General features: G+C 44.1%; 2 protein-coding genes across 3 annotated transcripts in view; one reads left to right on the top strand and one right to left on the bottom strand.

Annotated features, from left to right (window-relative positions):
- The window catches only part of MPPED2 (metallophosphoesterase domain containing 2), a 181,777-nt gene that overhangs the window by 148,756 nt on the left and 15,302 nt on the right, over window positions 1-17,719 (bottom strand). Inside the window, exon 2 of one of the 2 annotated variants that reach the window (XM_060157738.1) lies at window positions 14,346-14,368. The exons of the other annotated variant lie outside the window; for it this stretch is intronic. The gene's annotated coding sequence lies outside the window, so the exon portion shown is untranslated. The remainder of the gene's footprint in view (window positions 1-14,345; window positions 14,369-17,719) is intronic. 2 annotated transcript variants of the gene reach the window in all.
- On the top strand, window positions 3,727-7,134 carry LOC132525892 (uncharacterized; the record flags this gene model as incomplete). Its single annotated transcript, XM_060159464.1, is given in 3 exon segments — window positions 3,727-4,782; window positions 6,079-6,687; window positions 6,949-7,134. Coding segments are annotated over 3 exon segments (1,851 nt in total), but the record flags the coding sequence as incomplete, so codon positions are not given.

Raw genomic sequence — 17,719 nt, 5'->3', positions numbered from 1 at the left:
AATGGTGATGAATGGAATAGAAAATAAAGATGTCTTTAAAGCTAGACTAAAAAAATTATTTTAACTCAAGAAGGTCATCAGTTTGGAAATATTATCCAGAGAATTATCAAATCACAGAGAGGAGCCTTCGGGAAATCTTAAATGACTACAAATGGAAAGTATGCCTTAGAGACCAGTTTAAATAAAAGTCACAGTAGTCACATATATACTCAGCCCTGCAACTTCCAACTACAGAGGAATCCTAGGGAGGCCACTGGGATCCCAACATGTACAATTATCTCCTTTGTAAATCACACAGTGCTAGTAACAAAGGTCTCTACAATTTTTATTAACACAAGTTTATCAGAGACTATGATATTTAAAATCTCATGACTTTGGAATATTGTTTTGCAGACTAAAACAAATGATCCTTAAAACTACATCCAATACTGATCACATAAGCATGTTCCCTTTGTGATAATTCATTTAGTCAAATACAGTTAATTTGTACACTTCTATGTCTCATGCTTCAATTAAAAATTTACTAATTAAAAAGAAGTTATACTCAATCCTCTCCTTCCATATGAAACGTTTTTCTAGACACATTTTTTTTTAAGATAATGAGAATACAAAACTGCACTTTTCCTTCAAGGTCTTACTGAAAAAAACCTGTAAGCTATTTTAGAATGTTAGTTTTGCTTTTGGATTTAGTATTCTCAAGGCTTCTCTTTTGATAGGCAAAACAACGCACCCTCTGATATTTACATTTCCTATTCGTCACATTTAATTCTTCCCATTTTTTTTTCTACTAATAACTATCCAAATAACTAAAGATCATCATTCGTTATTCAGCACTTTGATTTTGTTGGTATATCAGTATAACTGGCATACTTTTTCTTTCTGAAAGCAGTTTTCACATTTACCAAAGGGCATAATCAGCACTTCAGCTGCCTGCTGCCTTGTGGGGTTTTATCAGTAATGTACTTAACAAACAGCGGTTTTGTGGATAACCACACCATGTTCTAGGTTATCTAAGAACTCATACCCTTCCCTCAAACTTCCACCTGAAAAATTCATGAATTAAGAAAACCTCAATGGAAGGGGGAGGGATCTGTGAAATAGGGCATTCTCATTTGTCACTGAAATAAATTACTGACTTTTGAAGTCAGTGATTATTACTGTTGTGTTAAATTATTTATTTTCAAGGAAATAAGCGGAGGAATTGTGGGACTCGAGAGACATTGTTCCAGCTAATGATTAAGAACTCTCCAGACAATAGGGGCTTCTTAGACAATGGGTGAATTTCCAGGATGTCCGGCCCCCTTCCGAGAAGGAGGGAGATAACAAAATGTAAAAAAGGTGTCTGTCAAAGACCAATCAGGCAGCTGGGGACAAGTTCCCTCTCTGGTCCGAGCCTAAGCCGGGACCAATCAGCAGGAGAACACAACCAAATCTATAATTTACATACGGGGAAGTGGGAACCTATAAAACTGACATATTCGCGCCCAAAAGGGTTCCTTCTTCGACCTCCTGCGTGAGGACCAAGGAACCCCGGTGCACCGGCCTTCAATAAACCTCTTGCGTTTTGCATCGACTTCCGACTCTTGTTGTTTCCTGGGCGAGTTGAAACTCCTAGGAGACCGCGCAGGTCTAACATTTGGGGGCTCGTCCGGGATTCCACTCGCCCCGGACCACAAGAACATCGGGAGTTGGAGGTACCAGGTAAGCTCGAGCTTGATTGTCTGTTTGTCCCTTGTTCTTTGTGGGCCATTATCGGAGGAAAGCCGTAAGAATCGGCTTATTATGGAATCTGTATCGGACCTCTGGCTAGGCAGACGTGCTAATAGCCGGCGTCCATGAGCCCTAGGGGACGCCCTGGTGGCTCATCTGGAAGGAGAGGCAAACTCTGTCTCCCCTTCACTCGGTTTCGGCAGTTCCCTTGGTGATAACTGCCATCTGAAGAAGTTTCGGTTTTGAAGCGAGCTCGCGGTGGCCCATGCGTATATGTGTTTCGTGGAGTTTTAACTGTTTCTGTATTGTGGTCTATTCTTCTTCTCTGACGGACGACAATGGGACAAACTATGACGACTCCTCTTTCCCTTACCCTAAGCCATTGGACCGAAGTTCGGGCCAGAGCCCATAATTTTTCGGTAGAGGTAAAGAAAGGAAAGTGGCAGACTTTGTGTGCCTCTGAATGGCCAACATTTCAGATAGGATGGCCCCCCGAAGGATCCTTTTTATTAGACAAGATTAAGCTGCTGAAGTCTAAGATATTTAATATAGATCCCCACGGACATCCAGACCAAGTACCATATGTCTTGGTCTGGGAAGATTTAATTCTCTCCCCACCTCCGTGGGTCCGGCCCTTTGTTTCCTCAACAGGTACGTCCGCGCATACATCAGGAGCGTCGGAGATATTAGCCTTAAAGAAAAACCCCAACACGGAAAAGCTACCTGACGCCCCGGATCCACCGAAGGCGATTTATCCTGACCCGCAGTCCGATTTGCTTCTTTTGGATTCCCCACCCCCTTATCCTCCGGCCCCAAATCCCCTACCACCTAGAGGACCCCCAGCTCCACTGCCCTCGGCACCAAGGGAACCATCCATGATGGAAGAAGAAAGGGGTCCCTCAGCGGGCACTAGGAGCCGGAGGGCTATCTCCCCGGACTCCACTGCCCTACCTCTTAGAGAGTATGGCCCCCCCGACGGCCAAGGGAATAGATCTCTCCAATATTGGCCCTTTTCCTCTGCAGATCTTTATAATTGGAAAATGCATAACCCAACTTTTTCCGAAAATCCACAGGCCCTTACCGCTTTAATAGAATCTCTTGTTTTCTCCCACCAGCCCACATGGGATGATTGTCAGCAGCTGCTCCAGACTCTCCTAACGACTGAGGAGAGGCAACGGGTTCTTTTAGAAGCCAGAAAAAATGTATTAGGCGCCAATGGGCAACCTACCCAGCTGCCTAACGAGATTGATGCTGGTTTCCCACTCGTCAGGCCAAACTGGGATTTCAATGCCCCGGAAGGTAGGGAGCGCCTGAAAGTGTATCGCCAGGCTCTGGTGGCGGGTCTCCATGGAGCGGCCAGACGGCCCACTAATTTGGCTAAGGTAAGGGAAGTCACTCAGGGGCCCCAGGAATCTCCAACTGTGTTCCTGGAGCGTTTAATGGAAGCCTTTAGACGCTTTACCCCTTATGATCCAACTTCGGAGGAACATAGGGCTACTATAGCAATGGCTTTCATAGATCAAGCGGCCCCTGATATTAAGAAGAAATTACAGAGGCTAGATGGCTTGCAGGGATTTTCGCTTCAGGAGTTAGTAAAAGAGGCAGATAAAGTATATAACAAAAGAGAAACAGAGGAAGAGAAGGAAGAAAGAAAGCAGAAAGAGCAGGAAGCCCGTGAAATAAGACGGGATAAGAGACAGGAGAGGAATTTAAGTAAGATACTGGCCACTGTGGTTGGAGGAAGAAATATAGGGGATAGAAATAGGCAGAAAGGGCGAACGGCAGACAGAAGGCGGCCATTAGACAAGGACCAATGTGCCTACTGTAAAGAAAAAGGACATTGGGCGAGAGAATGCCCTAAGAAAAAGAGTGGAGGAAGGCCAACCAGAAACAAAATCTTAACATTGGAAGAAGAAGACTAGGAAAGTCAGGGCTCGAACCCTCTCCCCGAGCCCCGGGTAACTCAAAGTGGAGGGGGAACCTGTTCAATTTTTGGTAGATACCGGAGCCCAGCACTCCGTCCTTCTCCACTCAAAAGGTCCTATCTCAGCTAAAAGGTGATGGGTACAAGGAGCCACTGGGAATAAACAATATTCATGGACCACACGAAGGACAGTAGATCTTGGGATTGGACGAGTAACCCATTCATTTTTGATTATTCCGGAATGCCCCTATCCTTTGCTGGGAAGAGATTTACTCTCCAAAGTAGGGGCTCAAATCCACTTTCAGCCAGAAGGTCCCACCATAACTGATAATAAAGGAAGGTTACTTCAAATATTGACTATGAAATTAGAAGATGAATATAAATTATACGAGCAGCCTTCATCCTCACGAGTTAATGTTACAGATTGGGTAATTCGGTTCCCTCAAGCCTGGGCAGAAACTGCCGGAATGGGGATGGCCAAAAATCGGCCCCCGGTGCTAGTGGAACTCAAGGCAACTGCCACCCCAATAACGGTCCGTCAATACCCCATGAGTAGAGAAGCCAAAGACGGTATCCGTCCCCATATACAGAGGCTACTAGACTTGGGCATCTTAATAAGATGTCAATCAGCATGGAACACCCCTCTCCTGCCGGTAAAGAAACCAGGAACAAATGATTATCGGCCGGTGCAGGATCTACGAGAGGTAAACAAATGGGTGGCAGACCTCCACCCCACAGTTCCAAACCCTTACAACCTCCTGAGCACTCTTCCACCTCAACATACGTGGTATACTGTTTTGGACCTTAAAGATGCTTTTTTCTGTTTAAGACTCTCTCCCCTGAGCCAACCCTACTTTGCCTTCGAATGGAAAGATCCAACATCGGGAATGTCTGGTCAGCTGACATGGACACGGCTACCTCAGGGATTTAAGAACTCCCCGACCATCTTTGATGAAGCCCTCCATCAGGATTTGGCATTATATAGAGAATCAAATCCCCAGGTAACATTACTCCAATACGTTGATGATATTTTATTAGCTGCTGAGACCCAAGAAGATTGTATCAAGGGTACTGAAAAACTGTTAACGGAACTTGGAACCCTGGGATATAGAGCCTCAGCCAAGAAAGCACAAATATGCCAACAACAGGTCAGTTACCTGGGGTATCTATTAAAAGGGGGGCAAAGATGGCTCACGGAGAGCAGAAAGGATACGGTGGCCCAAATTCCGGCTCCCAAAAACGCCAGGCAGGTTAGAGAATTTTTGGGGACGGCCGGATTCTGTAGACTATGGATTCCAGGGTTTGCTGAGCTGGCATCCCCATTGTACCCCCTAACCAAAAACAGCACTCCTTTCGTTTGGGGCGATAAGGAACAACGGGCTTTTGACCAAATCAAACGAGCTTTACTTTCAGCTCCAGCCCTAGGACTGCCAGATGTAACCAAACCTTTTCATTTATATGTGGCCGAAAATAAGGGCATTGCAAAAGGAGTATTGACTCAGAAATTGGGTCCCTGGAATCGCCCAGTTGCTTATTTGTCAAAAAAATTGGTCCCTGTGGCATCAGGATGGCCCACCTGTTTAAAGATAATCGCTGCAGTAGCCGTTCTAGTCAAAGATGCTGACAAACTAACTTTAGGACAAAATCTAACGATAACAGCTCCTCATGCCCTGGAAAATGTAGTCCGTCAACCACCGGATAGGTGGCTAACTAATGCCAGGATGACCCATTACCAAACCCTGTTGCTAAACTCAGATCTCATCAAGTTTGCTCCAGCCACAGGACTCAATCCAGCCACCTTGCTACCTGATCCTGACTTGGAAGGCTCCACCATCATACATGATTGTCAGGAAGTACTGGCCGCAGCACACGGCAGTAGGCCAGATCTGATGGACCTGCCCCTCCCTGATGCTGATTTCACCTGGTTCACGGATGGGAGCAGTTTCCTGGAGGAAGGTAAGCGTCGAACTGGGGCAGCCATGGTAGACGGAAAACAAGTCATATGGGCAGCGGCGCTACCACAAGGGACCTCAGCCCAACGAGCTGAATTAATTGCCCTGACGAGGGCATTAGAGATGGCAGAGAATAAAAAAGTAAACATCTACACAGACAGTAGATATGCGTTTGCTACCGCTCATATCCATGGTGCCATTTACCAACAGAGAGGGCTACTAACTTCAGGTGGCAAAGAAATTAAAAACAAAGACGAAATCGTGGCTTTGTTGACTGCACTCATGCTTCCTACTAAAGTCAGTATCATCCACTGCCCTGGACATCAAAAAGGAAATACCCCAATAATTAGGGGAAATAATATGGCTGACCAAGTGGCCTGAAAAATAGCATCGGGAGAAGTCATTTTAGGACTGTCAGATAAAGTTCCTGAAAAACCAGGCCGCGATGAAGAAATCATCCCGGCCACAACAAAAGAAACTTTGTCCCCTCAGCAAGCAGAATCCATGTTACAACAGATGCACAGATGGACACATTTGGGGACTAAAAAGATGGTAGCCTTGTTACAAAAAGCCGGGTACGAAACCCCTGGAATGACAAAATTAGCTGAACAAATTGTGCAGGAATGCGTCCCATGTCAACAGGTAAATGCTCACAAAGGGAAACTTGAAACTGGAAAGAGACTCAGGGGGGACCGCCCAGGAACTTACTGGGAAGTGGACTTTACCGAAGTGCGTCCTGGAAGGTACGGTAATAAATACCTTTTAGTTTTTGTAGACACTTTTTCAGGATGGATAGAGGCTTTCCCAACAAAGAAAGAAACAGCTGCTGTAGTAGCCAAGAAGATTTTAGAAGAAATTTTTCCTCGATTTGGAGCACCAAAGGTAATAGGGTCTGATAATGGTCCAGCCTTCGTCGCCCAGGTAAGTCAGGATGTGGCCAGATATTTGGGGACTGATTGGAAATTACATTGTGCATATAGACCCCAGAGTTCAGGTCAGGTAGAAAGAATGAATAGAACTCTAAAAGAGACCCTAACCAAATTGTCCTTGGAGACTGGCGGTACAGATTGGACGGTGCTCCTTCCTTTAGCACTGTTCCGGGTTAGGAATACACCTTCCCGGTACCATCTTACTCCTTTTGAGGTGCTATACGGGGCCCCACCTCCCCTTCTCACCTTAAGAGAAGAAATAAAACCAGACTGTCAAAATAACACTGACTTGTATGCTAGGCTATTGGGACTCCAACTGGTCCAAAAGGAGATATGGTCCCAACTCTCCGAGGCCTACCAACCGGGAACACCGGGAGAAACTCATCCTTTCCAAGTCGGGGACTCCGTATACGTCCGTCGGCATTGAACCCAGACGTTGGAACCTCGATGGAAAGGATCATACACCGTCCTCCTAACCACCCCAACGGCCATAAAAGTGGACGGCATCGCTGCCTGGATCCATGCTTCACACGTGAAAGCTGCACCAGCGGCGGCATCATCAGGATGGCAGGCCCAAAGAACCGACAACCCGCTCAAACTCAAGCTTCTACGAACCTAGGACTTATAATTTTGGTTTTACTGCCTTTATTGACTGTAAGTGATTTTAGCCCTCACCTCCCCCAACGTTTAACTTGGCAGGTAATTTCTCAGACTGGAGATGTAACCTGGTCCATTAGTCATACTGCACCCCCCTGGACCTGGTGGCCAGATCTTTTTCCTGATGTTTGTAAATTGGCTATAGGAGCACCTTATTGGGATACAGAAGATTCTCATGCCCCTTCCAAAGTTTCGGAAACTGGTTTGGGCCGGGTTGCAAAAATGCAGGCAAAAGAATGATGCTTGGTATCCTCACTTTCTACGTATGCCCCGGGTTCCACCGCCCTTGATCTCTGAATTATAAATGTGGTGGAACTGAAAACTTTTATTGCAAAAGCTGGGGATGTGAAACTACCGGGGATACTAATTGGAAACCCACCTCAACTTGGGATTTTATTACTGTAACGGCTAATTATTCTCATAATGAGGATACCGGACACCGGAGTAAATGTTCAGGATGGTGTCATCCCCTTAAAATTTCCTTTAGTAATCCCGGAAAAAGAGATGAAAAATGGATAAATGGTCATTCTTGGGGCGTTAGATTTTACATGAGGGGATATGATTTAGGAATATTAATGACCCTTAAGCTAAAGATTGAGACTCCTGCTCCTATATCAATAGGCCCAAATCCCGTACTTGGCCCCCCTTTGCTTCCCCCGGCCCCTTCAACTACGTCAACAAAGAATGAGACTAATGAAACCTCTGGATCCAAAGAACCCACAGTTAAGCCTAGGACTCCTCAGGATAGGATGCTTTCTTTGGTGCAGGCAGCCTTTACGGTCCTTAATGCTACAAACCCGGAGGCTACAAAATCATGTTGGCTCTGTTATGCTGCCCCTCCCCCTTATTATGATGCTATAGGATATAGTTCTAATTATACTAATGTCAGCTCCCCGGACCATTGTCGATGGAAACAGAAAGGGAACAGTAAATTAACTCTGTCTTCGGTTTCTGGAAATGGTACTTGTATAGGAACACCTCCCCAGTCCCATCGACACCTTTGTCATGATTTCAGCCTCCCTTCAGGCTCGGGATATCTTGTACCTCCCCAAGATGGATGATGGGCATGTAACACGGGGCTCACCCCTTGTGTCTCTCTAGAGGTTCTCAACAATTCAGCTGATTTTTGTGTGCTAGTGCAATTAGTTCCTAGACTTATCTATCATTCAGATTCGTCCTTCTTAGATGAATACGAGGGAAAAACAAGAAGGAAGAGAGAACCTGTAACCCTCACATTGGCTGTCCTTCTAGGACTAGGAATATCTGCCGGGATAGGAACAGGAACCACAGCCCTCATACAACAACCCCAGTATTATGCAAGTTTAAGACAGGCTGTAGACATCGACCTTCGAGCATTAGAAAGTTCCATAACTCAACTAAAGGAATCACTCACCTCACTTTCAGAAATGGTGTTGCAGAATAGAAGAGGCCTAGATTTGCTGTTTCTTAAAGAAGGGGGATTATGCGCCGCTCTAAAAGAAGAATGTTGCTTTTATATTGATCATTCAGGAACCATTACCAAAACCATGGATAAACTAAGGGAACGCTTAGATAAAAGGCAAAGGGAGAGAGAAAACGAAAAAGGATGGTTTCAATCATGGTTTGATAAGTCCCCCTGGTTTACTACCTTAATCTCTACTCTGTTGGGACCTCTTATTGTTTTATTGTTGATTTTAACTTTTGGACCATGTGTTCTAAATCGCTTGATAGCATTTATTAGAGAATGTATCAGTACTATACAAGTTCTAATGTTAAGACAACAGTACCAAAGTTTACGAACAGAAGGTTGAGATTCCATGATTGGAATCAATAGTCACAAGAAAAAGGGGGGAATGTGGGACTCGAGAGACATTGTTCCAGCTAATGATTAAGAACTCTCCAGACAATAGGGGCTTCTTAGACAATGGGTGAATTTCCAGGATGTCCGGCCCCCTTCCGAGAAGGAGGGAGATAACAAAATGTAAAAAAGGTGTCTGTCAAAGACCAATCAGGCAGCTGGGGACAAGTTCCCTCTCTGGTCCGAGCCTAAGCCGGGACCAATCAGCAGGAGAACACAACCAAATCTATAATTTACATACGGGGAAGTGGGAACCTATAAAACTGACATATTCGCGCCCAAAAGGGTTCCTTCTTCGACCTCCTGCGTGAGGACCAAGGAACCCCGGTGCACCGGCCTTCAATAAACCTCTTGCGTTTTGCATCGACTTCCGACTCTTGTTGTTTCCTGGGCGAGTTGAAACTCCTAGGAGACCGCGCAGGTCTAACAGAATCTCAAAATGACTGTTAAGTCATCTGCCTTAAGAATGTCCTAAGAGCCAATTAAGATATGTATTTTATACTGGTCATTAAAAAAAAGTGACTAACTGAAGTTTTTGTTTTTGTTTTATGTAAACCATCTTGTGGTTTACATTAACTGCCTGAAAAGCTTTAGATTGCATTATACTTCCAACCAACAGTGACTAGCATTTATTTACTCTTAGTAAGCAGAAGTTTGTCTCAAACTACAGCAAGTGATTACCAATCACTTGCTACACGACATGAGATAGTCTTAAAACTCCATTTACCCGCTACTGAACCAATATTTTAGCTTATTCTAGGGAACATGAATGAGTATTTCTCCAGCAACTAACCTAAGTGAAAATATGAGCCCTAGCTCTGCAGAATGCAATAAATTTGGTCACAAAGGAAAATGAAAGCAAGCACCCTAATACCAACTGAAGACACTTTAGTTGGAGAAAAACAGCCTGCATCCCGTAACATTTTATGATACCAAATGAGATGCAGGCAGTGTAATTTCACTTATGCGATTCACTCACAAGCAATGCAAATGCAATCTTGCTGATTACATTTAAAACAAAAGACTGAATCTGCTCATTTATAGAGCAGAGCCATAGTCATGCAAAAATCATGCTACCCCCCACCTGGTGTGGAACCAAAAGAAAACAATCTGGCTGAAGACCTTTTCATCTCCACAGAAAGAAAAATGATGTTAACTGTGAACTCCGGGTTGACCCAATACGCTTAATAACGTAGCTTCTCGGTGCCCTCAATAGAAAACAAGGTCAACCGTGTTAGTAATCGTTAGCTGAGGTGTGCAACCCACATGCAAACAATGTCCAATGTTTTATTTGTTTTTTAGATAGCCATAAGCAGTGTTCAGAAAACAATTTCATCTATGTTTAATTTTAAACCTTCATTTATCTGTGGGTATGTGTGCAGATACATACACACATTCGTATATAAACAATGGAGATGTATAATTTCTACAGGGAGGTGTAGACTGCTACAACTAATATATTCACTAGCTGGACTCCTCACCATGCATATTTTATGAGCTTCTCTGTGCAGTTAAGTGGGGGTCTTGAGCATTCCAGAACTACTCATTTTAGTCACCACCCAAAACTAGAGCTTTTATTAGATAATTTTCCTATTACGAAGTTCAATAGTTAGAACTGAATGCAAAAGTCGCTGCTAAATGCCCTCTCTGAACTTCCCAGAAAAGCAACAGAGCTGGAAGAATTTTTCTACTTGTCTGTGCTGCTCCGTTTTTAAAGATCTAACAGGTACTGCTGGCTCACCACCAGCAACTGAGCCAAGGCCCAGCTGCAGGCCACTGCACCAGCATCCGAGGTATTTGGTGAGAGGCTGGCTGATAGCTAGATCTGCGGCACCCTAGGCAGAGAGGACCGTCGCCAAAGCCAACTTGGGCCCAGCTGCAGTTTTAACATAAAGAAGTTTAATAGGGTACCTCATACCTACCACAGAGCTTTTTTCCAAGTGCACGTGGCTGGAAATGCTACTTGCAGAGTGACTCGTGGCTATGGGGTTTCTCAATCTTAGTGAAGAAGACACACTTCGATGGTCTCCCAAGTGATGCCAACACCGATTACGGCTCGCAGAAGCAATTTTCTATGCAGTAACACCACTTTTTTTGGTCAGAGAGATTATTTCCAAATAGCAACCTTTGAGAAATTCTCAAAAATGCAGGTGACTTTGAAGTAACCCTTGATATTCAACCACGGTCAGGTCTCAAAACTGTACTCAAATTGAACTGTGTAAAAGGTACTGTGTTGAAGCATCTAACCTTCTATCTTCATGTCTCCAAAAGACCTAGAAGCATATAGGTTTGCTCATTCCCACACAGCACAAGCAGTGGGCCAGAAACCATTTCACTTGTCTGGAATGTGTGCCACTGTCCAAGTCCACGGCACATGGCTCCACACTTCTCAGTTCCCACATCCCAGCAAAGATGCAAGTGCTGTCCAGTATGCGTCGTCTCCGAGTAGGAAATGTCAGTGGTTTCTGGACTCTGAGGTACAGAAAAACGCTGCCAGGTTTTAGAGGAACCAAGGGACACATGGGTGGTAAGAAAAGGAGGAGATATTATGAAATGAAAGCAAAGTGTGATCCTCCATGGCAGAAAATAGCTGCTCCTGTTTCATTTAAACAGTTTTCCATAACGGGGTGCCTCCTACAGGGAGCTTTCCTTCTTTCATGTGTGGGAAAAGAATTAGACATGAAGACGCTTTGACTAACCTGGGCTATGTCTACAGTGGAAAATTAGGAAATAAAATTGGAAAGCAATTTAATAGAATGAAGTCAGATTACTCGTAAAAGGCTTATTTCAGATGTGTTCTTAAAGAAATTCTCCCCCGCTTCTCCTACTCACTGCCAGCTAAAAACTAGCACTTGCCATCTGCCTCTACAAGGATTAAGTCACTATCCACCACAGCCACTGACCTTCAACACTCCCTGAAAGGAGTTCGGGATGGAGACCAGGAATGAGGCACCTCTGTGATCTGGGGGAAACTGACAGAACAGGACTTCAGATAGTTAGATATTTTCAGGAGAAGATTTTTATGAGCGCAAATTCTTGCATCTCCTCATATCTAGAAAAGTACTAAAATCATTAACGGAGACATATGCTCCTCGTGACTAGCAGCCAGTCTCTGCCAGAACTGGTGCTTCACTAAAATCATATATATATATAATATACTGACCTTCCCCGCTACCTCTTTGGAGCAGTTTCTCAGAGCTATCTAAGAAGCTGTCTCCCAGGCTATAGTCCTCAGTTGCCCCAAATAAAACTTAACTCACAACTTTCACGTTATGCATTTTTTTTCAGTGGGCCCCGGTTAGGATTTATTGTCTTCCCCAAACTGTAAGTTGCTTAAGCACCTTCTGCTCACTAAGGGTCATAAAGACACACACAATGTACTGTAAGTCAGGTGTCCTGTGTGACCTTACTCTGGTCATTTAAGCTCTCTGGGTTGCCAACTGTGCATATGTAAAAGTCTTTACATGTTTCCCTCACAGTGAGCACAGCACACAGGTATGCAAAAACACACCTTGATCCTTCTATTACCAACAATGCACACACGGTTATTTTATCAAATGTATTTAATTCAGACACATTTGATTGTCTCTCTAAGTAAGCAAAACATCCCTACTAGACAAGGACTGGGTGGTTTGCATTTCCACATTATTCTGACTGCTAGACCCAAGAAGACATCCATTTATTCACTTCTTCCTCAATAACTATTTATTGTACCAGGCACTGTGCTATGCCCATAATCTGACTCCAGATGTGAACAAAATACATAAATCTGAGTAGATTGGTCATTCATATAAACAATTCAGAGCCTTATCACGCCTCTCCAAACTGACTCCAATTCATCAAAAATGTACGAGCAGGTTATATGTAGCACCCTCCATTAACTGAAACACACCAATAAATTTCCAAAATGTAGGACTCAGCACCAAAAAAATATCTATGTATGGGTGGAGGAATCCCCACATCTATTTTGGAGCTCCAAGCGGTTTGTGGCTCCTCTGTGCAGTCTGGCATCATGCATAATGCAACACAGCAACTGCTAACAGCAGGCGCGCACCAGATAATTTACACTTGTTTTTATGGACACGAGGAACTGATCTTTGAAGCCGTCCCTAATGAGATTCCGCTTGGCCCTAACAGCATCCTGAGAGAGTGTTCCGGTTTTCTACTTGGCATCCGGTGCATATTTATAATGCAGAATACAAGCTCATTTAAATTGCACATGTGGATTTTGGTGTCTTCCCTATGTTAGAGAGAGATTTTCATATACTAAGGAGCACCGACTATTCAATTACTAAACCATACTTTCCCCAAACAATGTCACTGCCAGTCACTACAGGTACTTATCAAAGAGGCAGGTCCATCCATGGGTTTGGACCAGCAGGGCCAAAAGCTCCCCCAACTCCATCCAGCTCAGCCCTCTAGTCCTGAAACTCAATTAGGTCCTCAGCCAAAGGGGATCTCCAGAAAGCCTAATTATACAACACCTTTCTTAGTAGACACAGTAAGGGGACAGTCAGGGAGAAAACCTAAAGCCCATCACTTAAATTAACAACTTCCTGCCCCAAAGCGCTTGCCATGCAAATCTCTCTTATTCTCTGCCCTCTTTTATGCTCTGCCCCTTGTAAAATTCTTCCTTAAGCTTGGCACTCTTCAGCAGCATTTTTTTGTCATTTACTTTTCAAGAAGTTTATAGCTTAGTCACCAGTAATTAGAAATCCATTGCATACTTCCTTTAAATTTCATTTGTTTCACCTTTAAAACAAAAGTTTCAGAAGGCTTTCAATCACCGTATAACACCAATGTTGTTATAGTGGTGTTATCTGTAGTAAACCCAAATCACAGGTTTCTGTGAAAATAGTCGTATGATAAGAACTAGAAGAGTTTACTACAAAAAAAAGTAAAGTTGTTAAAAACATAAGGATACAGAATAAAATTGGTTCGCTTTATGCAAAATGTGTGATTCCCGTGATAAGAGATGACCCGTTTTCATGGTCTTCATTTCAGGTAAACTCGACATATTAGGGACAGCTGACAGGCTCCTGGTAATCAGGCTGAAATATTTCCTAATTAATTTCACGCTTCTAGCCAATAATAGTTGATGCCAAATAGGATAAATAAGTAAGCACTTTACAAGGAGTTAAGACAACATACTTTCTAATACCTCAGTTTTTAAGGTAGAGAACAAGATAGGAAACCCAAATCTTTAGGGTCAAGATGAAAGTGAAACTTGGACATTTTTCCTGTGTTAGAAATGAGAGTCTACTACTGTCAAAGTAAGAGTCAACCGAAGGCAGGATAGATTATAGCATTAGTGTAGGAGTATCAGAAATACTCACTCTGAGCTTCATCCAGCTCCATCCTGAAAAAAACACGGGAGACTCATAAGTTACCCTTTTTAAAGCCAAGTATACCATCAAGTCTAAATACATGCCCTCAAAATGAATGAATGATTCCAAGGGGGCACACACTTCTTGGCAAAGCAAAGCACATAGTAAGAGAACATGGAATCCCTGAAAACTCAACTGTCATTCATTCATTCAACAAGTATTTGGAGAGTATCTAGAATGTGATAGCACTATGATATGGGCTGTGGATACAAATGGGCAACAAAAAATAAAGAGTTGCTGCCGGGCTTCCCTGGTGGTGCAGTGATTGAGAGTCCGCCTGCCGATGCAGGGGACGCGGGTTCGTGCCCCGGTCCGAGAAGATTCCCACATGCCGCGGAGCGGCTGGTCCCGTGAGCCATGGCCACTGAGCCTGCGCGTCCGGAGCCTGTGCTCCGCAACGGGAGAGGCCACAAGAGTAAGAGGCCCGCGTACTGCAAAAAAAAAAAAAAAAGAGAGAGATGCTGCCTCCGGAGAGCTTAAAGCCTAGTGGAAGACAGACATTTCACAAACATTCAGAAAACACATTTATAAAAAGTGCGACCAAGGGAAAGCATTACTTGTAGGTGCTCTGGGTCCATACACACAAAGGGTTCACGTAATCCAGAGAAAGGGGTAGGGGCTCCCCTGAAGCAGTGACGAAGGTGGAAGAGAGGAAAGAAAGTGTATTTAGGGAGGAGGACATCATTCCAAGCCTCAAAGTTGACGGCAGGGGAGCAGCCTGTTGCTCTCCCGGCACCTCTCAGTACCTCTCCACTTGGAAAAATAAAAAATTCAGGAGGCATGCCTAGGAAGTTGGATTTACAATGTACTTCTCTTCAATGTCAGCCCTGAATCCAGACGGAATTGAAGACCTTGGGAAAAACCGGTGGACAGATCACTGAACTTGGCACTAAGTGCTGCCAACTGTCTGGCTGGCACCAATATACAGGCTCAATTGGCCATAAAAACCTCACTGCAGTCTTGCTCCTCTCAAAGGAAATCATTTTGCCATCCACAGTGAGGCTTACCCAGAGGCCAGTCTTAGGGGGAAGGCCTTGAATTTTGAGCTTAACTCGATTGCACGGCTTGGGCAAGAGTTTCATGTTTCAGATGTGCAGTCAGGTAATCCAATCCCATCAGAGTTTTAATGGCCTCTAACGAATCCAAAGTGTTAAATCCTTTCCCCAGCCTCCCCCAGAGCAGCGTGAGGGTGCGTTTTTTCAACCTCCATTCTCCTCCATCCAGTCTCTCGTTCTCATACGCAAACTGTTCCTGAATCTGAGACACTAGGTTAACACTCATTTGTTAATCCTAAAATCTGACTGTTATCTGTGCTCTAAAATAATGCACACACACCTACCGTACTCCCTTTGAAAAACACTGAGAGAGGAGAGAAAAGGATAACAGAAGTGGAATACGTAGAAAGGATGTTTTATTTCAGGGGCAACACCGTTCAGGTCAGGATTCCTTCCTCCTAAGCCTGGGAAGAACATTTTCTGGCTCTGCAGAAACCAAAGGCAGCAGACCCAGGCAAGTTCCTCAACTCCAGGAAAAGGCACATCTCTGAGAGCTACATTGTCCCAAGCAGCAGGCAGGAGCTGCGATGGGTGTCTATTAAGTCTGCGCCCCTGACTATCAGCAGGTTAACAGAGACTCAATCCCTCCCTGCCAGTGTGGGGATGCCTTGGGAGGCAGCACAACCCTAAAAACTTTAACAGTGAGAGGAAAACAAAAACAAAAGCTCCTCAACGAGAAGAAAACAGACACACCAAACTTAATGGCAACCAAAAAAAGTTATGGTGATGATGGTCTATATGCCGCCATTAAAACTCTGCTGAAATTCAAGCATTGATGTTGTGGGTAAACAATATTAGTAACAGTAGCTTCCATGCATTGAGCGTTGGGATACTGCGCTAAGTGCTTTACTCAATACTAAGCATCATCTAATATAACCTTCACCATTACTTATGGAAGCATATATTGTTATGATCCCCATGGTAAAGATGAGATGCTAGCAACAGAGACTATAAGCGAACACATGTAAGGGGTCCCGGGGTGGAGAGACAGCCTGGATTCTGGATATACTTTCTTTTAGAACTTTTCAAACGATTTCAGTTTTTATGTCTTTAAATGTGCCTCGATTTCTGTTTAGCAATAACCACTTCACTCCCAAACTCTTCCCTCCAAAATGCATGCACGCATTCTTCCTGTCTCCTGTTCTTCTGTTGACCCCTTTGTTAAGACAGTAAGTCCAGCGGTGGCTCCCTAGCTCATGATACAGCACCTCACAAAACAGTGCTGTTTGTTTATAAGGTGACACAACCTTCCCTGCAGAGGGCGGGGGCATGACTAAAATCCACTAATGGCCAGAAAGCTCATTTTAATTCTATACTTGACAAAATAAATGCCTCACAAAGGCAGGTAAGCAGAAGCTACCTTTCACTTTGGACTGCTTTGTCTTAATAACCTTTGAAAGTGAGAAACTGCAGGGAACAGGCTCTCGAGCAAACACACACACACACAATTATGGCACAAAGAGACTGCGATAAAAGCACAACTCCTTATGTAAAGGTAAATTTTTTTTTCCCTCAGAAGGGGGTACCTCTCACAAATATAGATCATTCCTGAATTGCAAAGGTTCTTCTGCTGCGAATCCTGGCTGCATTAGCAGGATCTAACCCATCCGGTCTGAAAAACCAGAGCATTTGATTTCCCTGAAACCCATTCCCAAAAGGGCTGATCGTTTTTCCCCTCTTCTGTCCACAGAAAATGAAGCTCCACTTACATGTTGGAGGAAATATTTCAAAACATTCCCTTTTTTCTCAAAGTGCAGAATTTATGGTAACAGATAATTAACAACAAATGACAAACAATCTGAGCAGGAAAGGTCCCAGTTTGGTTGCCAAGATGATGGTATCCAATTCCAAGATAAACAGTGGAGCGTGCCGGCTGCCGTTAACGTGGTGGAGGGGTCGAGATGGAGAGATGCAAAACAGGCCGGCCATCCGCCACCAAGGGGCACGACATGGGGCCAACCACCTCCCGCGGGGTTATTATTTCCCTTCTGAATTCTCAAGCGTGTCAGTGGGCAAGGGGGTGGTAGTGGACTCACTCTTCTGTAAGGAAAAGGACACCTACCTATGCCTTTATATTTCACATGGGGGAAAACAGATCCTTCTTTGAACTGCATTATGGAAGAATTCGGAATTAATATCCTTTAGGAGTTAACACCTCCTTCCTAGTCTGTCTATTCTTCCCAAAGACTCCCTCCTCCTCATTCTTCTTTTCTCTAAGTTGGTGGAGTCAAAATAGGTTTCAGTGCATCCAGCTGTGCCCAAAATGTG

Source organism: Lagenorhynchus albirostris, chromosome 9 (assembly GCF_949774975.1).
Source record: "Lagenorhynchus albirostris chromosome 9, mLagAlb1.1, whole genome shotgun sequence".
Classification (NCBI taxonomy): domain Eukaryota; kingdom Metazoa; phylum Chordata; class Mammalia; order Artiodactyla; family Delphinidae; genus Lagenorhynchus; species Lagenorhynchus albirostris.
This window is presented reverse-complemented; position numbering and strand designations above follow the sequence as displayed.